The sequence below is a fragment of the Phyllostomus discolor genome, chromosome 13, assembly GCF_004126475.2.
Source record: "Phyllostomus discolor isolate MPI-MPIP mPhyDis1 chromosome 13, mPhyDis1.pri.v3, whole genome shotgun sequence".
Classification (NCBI taxonomy): domain Eukaryota; kingdom Metazoa; phylum Chordata; class Mammalia; order Chiroptera; family Phyllostomidae; genus Phyllostomus; species Phyllostomus discolor.
Genome location: NC_040915.2, coordinates 6,838,745 through 6,842,731, shown reverse-complemented (window position 1 = coordinate 6,842,731; position 3,987 = coordinate 6,838,745). Strand labels below are relative to the sequence as shown.

At 60.6% G+C, this 3,987-nt stretch overlaps 1 protein-coding gene across 1 annotated transcript; it reads right to left on the bottom strand.

Annotated features, from left to right (window-relative positions):
* Positions 1-1,690: 1,690 nt before the first annotated feature.
* Positions 1,691-3,686, bottom strand: IL13 (interleukin 13). Its single transcript, XM_036014318.1, has 4 exons — positions 3,436-3,686; positions 2,434-2,487; positions 2,185-2,289; positions 1,691-1,844 (listed from the first exon to the last, which is right to left on the bottom strand). Exons 1-4 carry the CDS (start codon positions 3,559-3,561, stop codon positions 1,737-1,739), a joined length of 393 nt encoding a protein of 130 aa, XP_035870211.1. The 5' UTR covers positions 3,562-3,686; the 3' UTR covers positions 1,691-1,736.
* Positions 3,687-3,987: the final 301 nt, after the last annotated feature.

Sequence of the window (3,987 nt, the reverse complement as noted above, 5' to 3'; positions counted from 1 at the left end):
GCACCTGCCTGCCCCCAGAGTCTAAGACTGGTGTCCAGTGGCCCTCCACCTGGTGTGAAGGCATCCCAGCCTCCTGGGGCAGCCCCTCTGCTCTGGGCGCCTCCCAGCAATACTCAGTGGAAACTGCTGAGTACAGGCATGACCGTCAGCTGGTTCTTGCTGAGGCCTGCTGCTTCTGGCACCTGCACCATGGCCCCTGCTTGGAGGAACCCTGCCCAGGGCCCTGAGACATTGGCTCTCCACGCAGCCGTTCCACAGTCCAGGGGCCACAGGTCAACTGGTGCACCTCTGTTCACAGCGGCGTGAGTGTGCTCTCTCTAATGACGAGACATCTCCAGAAATTGAATGGGCTGTCCCTAGATTATTGGTAGTGAGCTTCCCATCAGGTCAAGTGTCCAAACAGGTGGATGAGTATATTATAAAGGTCATGCATTTAGGTCAGATGACACTTGGACAGAGGGAGGCAGGGTTGTTCAGCATAGTTAAGTGGAGTTGGAGTGAGTTTGGAGTTCAGATCCTGGCTTTGCTCCTCATGTTTCTCTGAGGGCAGAGGTAATGAGAGCGACACAGGGGCGCTGGTGGTGCCAGGTACAGGCTGGCCACTTACTAGGACCTGGGATCATGAGATGGCTTCTGAGGTCTCTGTCTGCCCCAGATGCCCTGCTCGAACCCTGACACCCGGGGCCCAGCTTCCTTGCTCCCTGTGGTGTGGTGGGGGTAGGGGGGTAGGGGGGCGACTTCCTCCAGGCCAGGGCCTCCCTCCCCTAGGGGCTTGCTCCCGGTCTCTCTGCCCAGGTCTTGTCCCTCGCTCCCCTCTCTCTATCTGAGGCCCCCCTCCTCCATTCACTTGCCTCCAGAGGAGCCCCAGAGAGTCCAGGAGCACAGGCCAGTGCTCCTGAAGGTCAAAATAGAAGGCAAACACCGTGAGGTCTCTCATCATCCTCTTTATTCTGGCCTCCAGTTTGACAAAGGCAGTGACAACATAAACTCAGTGACCACACCCCCCAATGCACACATACCACATGCAGTGTTCTTGGTTGCTCTTGTATATATTATTAACCCTGATAACATATTTTAATACTTAATTTTAAATACAAGGAAAAACAATAAATTACTCCTTGGCCGAGGGCCGACGGCTCGCTGGCTGGCGGACCAGAGCCTCGGCCCGGCCCCGGTGAGGTAGCAGAGTTTCGCACACAGTACTTGGTCCCGGGGCTCCTGCGCCCGCTGCTTTAATGCTGGAGCCGGAGTTTCCGTGCCCGCGGCTCCCGGTCCCCGCAGCGTCGCCCCCCCCCCCGCCCCCGCCTCCCCGGCACAGACAAACACACTTGTTTAAATAATACATAGTAATAAATAAGGCTAAGAAGAGGTACACCTCAGCTGCGCGCTGCCTTGCTTGCCCCTCTGGGAAACACAGCCCTCACCCCGAGGCCGGGGGGAGGGGGGGGGGGGGTGCGGTGTGCTCCGTAATGCTCCAGCTGGCTCCAGGAGCCGGGAGGTGGCATGAGCAATGTCTGTCCCCTCCTCCCAGGCTCAGAGCCCCTGCCCGGGGACCAAGGTCGGACAGGGCTGCAGGCAGACAGCGCAGGCTGAGGTCTAAGCTAAGGAAACCCTCCCCACCCCACCCATCCCGTCCTCTGGGGAATTTCTGGCGTCTGAAAGGAAGATGGATTTGCAGGTTCCGGTCAGGGCCGGCCTCGGCCGCCGGCGACGCCAGCGTTTCGTGCTCCGCACCTTCAGCTGGACACACTGTGGCGCACCATTTTCCTCAGGTGTCGGAGCAGGTCTTTGGCAAACTGGGTCACTTCGACTTTGGTGTCTCGGATGGGCGGCTTGGGGCCCTGCTGCAGGGACAGACAGGCCTTCGTGTTAGTGGGCCAGCGCCAGGACCCAGCGACCAGCCTGGGCCGGGCTTCCCGGGGTGGGGCACGCTGGGTCCTCAGAGAAGGCCCCATGAGGTGGGCACTGTCACTCTCATTTTAGAGAGGTGGCAGGAGTCAGGGGCCCTCACGCCCAGGTCCCAGAGACCCCAAAGTCCGCATCCCTGCTGCCACAAAGGACACCCCCCCACCCCCCACCCCCCGCCATGGATGCATGCTTCAGATGCTCAGCCAGGTTCTCTGTAGCTCCCAGGGCTGGCAGCAGGGTGCAGGGTGCAGGGAGGGGGTCGGGGCTGGGCCTTACCCCGGCTGAGGGCTTGTGAGGACAGAATTTGCTCAGCAGCCTCTGGGTCTTCTGGATGGCACGGCAGTCTGTGACGTTCATCAGCGAGTCCAGGGCAGGGCAGTACTGCAGGAAGGAGGAGGTGGGGTCAGGCCCTGCTTCAGTGAGGTTACGGGAGTGGCAGACGGAGTGGTGGCAGGGGACAGAGTGCCTCTTTGTGCCTGCTCACAGGTCCCAGCCTTGGGGTCCCAGGGTGCAAGGGGTCCTTACCGAGCCAGCTGTCAGGTTGACATGCCACACCATGCTGCCGTTGCAGAGGGAGTCCTGGGGGAGCAAGAGGACAGTGAGCAGAGTGTGGGCGGGGCCCCAGGCCTGCTCTCCGAGGGGCCAGGTCCCAGAGCACCCCATGTTCCCCAGAGGCAGGCCTGGCCCTCAGTGTCCCTGAACCTCATTCCCTCTCTGCACGGTCAGGGAGGCCCACCCTCCAGGGGTCTTCGAGCCGGGAGAGAAAAACCGAATGACCCAACTGCTAAGGGACAAGCCTTCTGCGCCGCCGCCAGTCACCGCAGCCAGGGCAGGAGGACAGAGACACCAAGCCTGTCAGCAGGGGCCCCGTCAGGTGTGGGAGCCCAGGGGCCCTGGGAGGGGGAAGTGGGGAATGAACACCCTGCCTGCTGATCGGGGTGGAGGGCGGGGGACACCGCAGCTCTGAGCACGGGTGCTCTGGTGTCGGCCAGGCCTGGTTTGAATTTGGTTTTTGTGAATTAACCTCACGGAGGCTCAGTGGGTAAAACGGGCTCTCACATCTGCCTTTCTCGGTGCCTGGTAGCAGTGAAATGAGATATCAGCACCCAGCACCAGGCCTGGCACACGGTCAGGAGCTGACCCTACTCATGGACCCTTCCTTAAGGCCAGGCTTAGCTAGGAGGCTGTGGACAATGCCCCATGGCTGCTGTGTTCAAATCCCATTGGCAAATGCCAAATGGTTCTAAGCACACGCTGGCCCTTCGCTTGTCTCTGTTCAGGAATGGCTGAGTGGGCGCTCTCTGTGGCTCCGCCAAAGCCCTCCACGGGTCCTCCGTCCGTATTGCTGCACCCCCAGTCTGGTTCCTCTCCCTCCCCTGTGACCTGCCCCTGGGCCATGGGGCCTCTTCCTGACCCACAGGCATCTTAGCACCAGGCCCAGCCTTCAAGACCCAGACCTGGACCAGCATCCCCAGAGCCAACCACCCAGCACCCTCAGAGCTGGGACCGTGGTCAGGGGGCACTCACCTGGGTGATGTTGGCCAGCTCCTCAATGAGCTCCCTGAGGGCTATGAAGGAGGGTGGCATAGGGACTGGGGAGGCGAGACCGCTGAAGCAGGTAAGAGCAATGACCAAAGTCACCCAGAGCGCCATGGAGCCCAGAGCCAGCAGGAGGAGTCGGAGCAGACACGGAGGCTGGCCTCGGCGGAGTGCATGTGGCCTTGGTCTCTTGTGGCAGCTTTTATAGGCCCGAGTGATGACGCCTCACCCCCTGGTCTCCGCTTTGTCGGGTATTATCTGGAAACCACATCTTTACTCATTTTGATTTTTACTTTGTGGAAAATCCAGTGCCACATAAAGGAAAGCGTTTGATTTGCTGTGGACTTAATATTGAGAGGGGTCTGGGCAGTTTCCTAGATCTGGATGGGCTTCCTCTGGGGACAGGGGAGAGGCCTCCGGGGGCCCGGCCTCAGCCCCGCAGCGGGAGCTCCAGCCACTGCCCTCAGACCTGCTGGGGTCACCGCATGTGCTGGATGGTCAGTGCCGTGACCCGAGTCCACCAGATTTGGGAAATTGGGT

Excerpts from the sequence above, each read along its gene's own strand:
- IL13 (XM_036014318.1), bottom strand. The coding sequence starts at position 3,561 with ATGGCGCTCTGGGTGACTTTGGTCATTGCTCTTACCTGCTTCAGCGGT. Across the intron at positions 2,488-3,435 it reads AGCTGGCCAACATCACCCAG|GACTCCCTCTGCAACGGCAG; the intron begins GTGAGTGCCCCC and ends TTGCTCCCCCAG. Across the intron at positions 1,845-2,184 it reads CTCACAAGCCCTCAGCCGGG|CAGGGCCCCAAGCCGCCCAT; the intron begins GTAAGGCCCAGC and ends CTGTCCCTGCAG.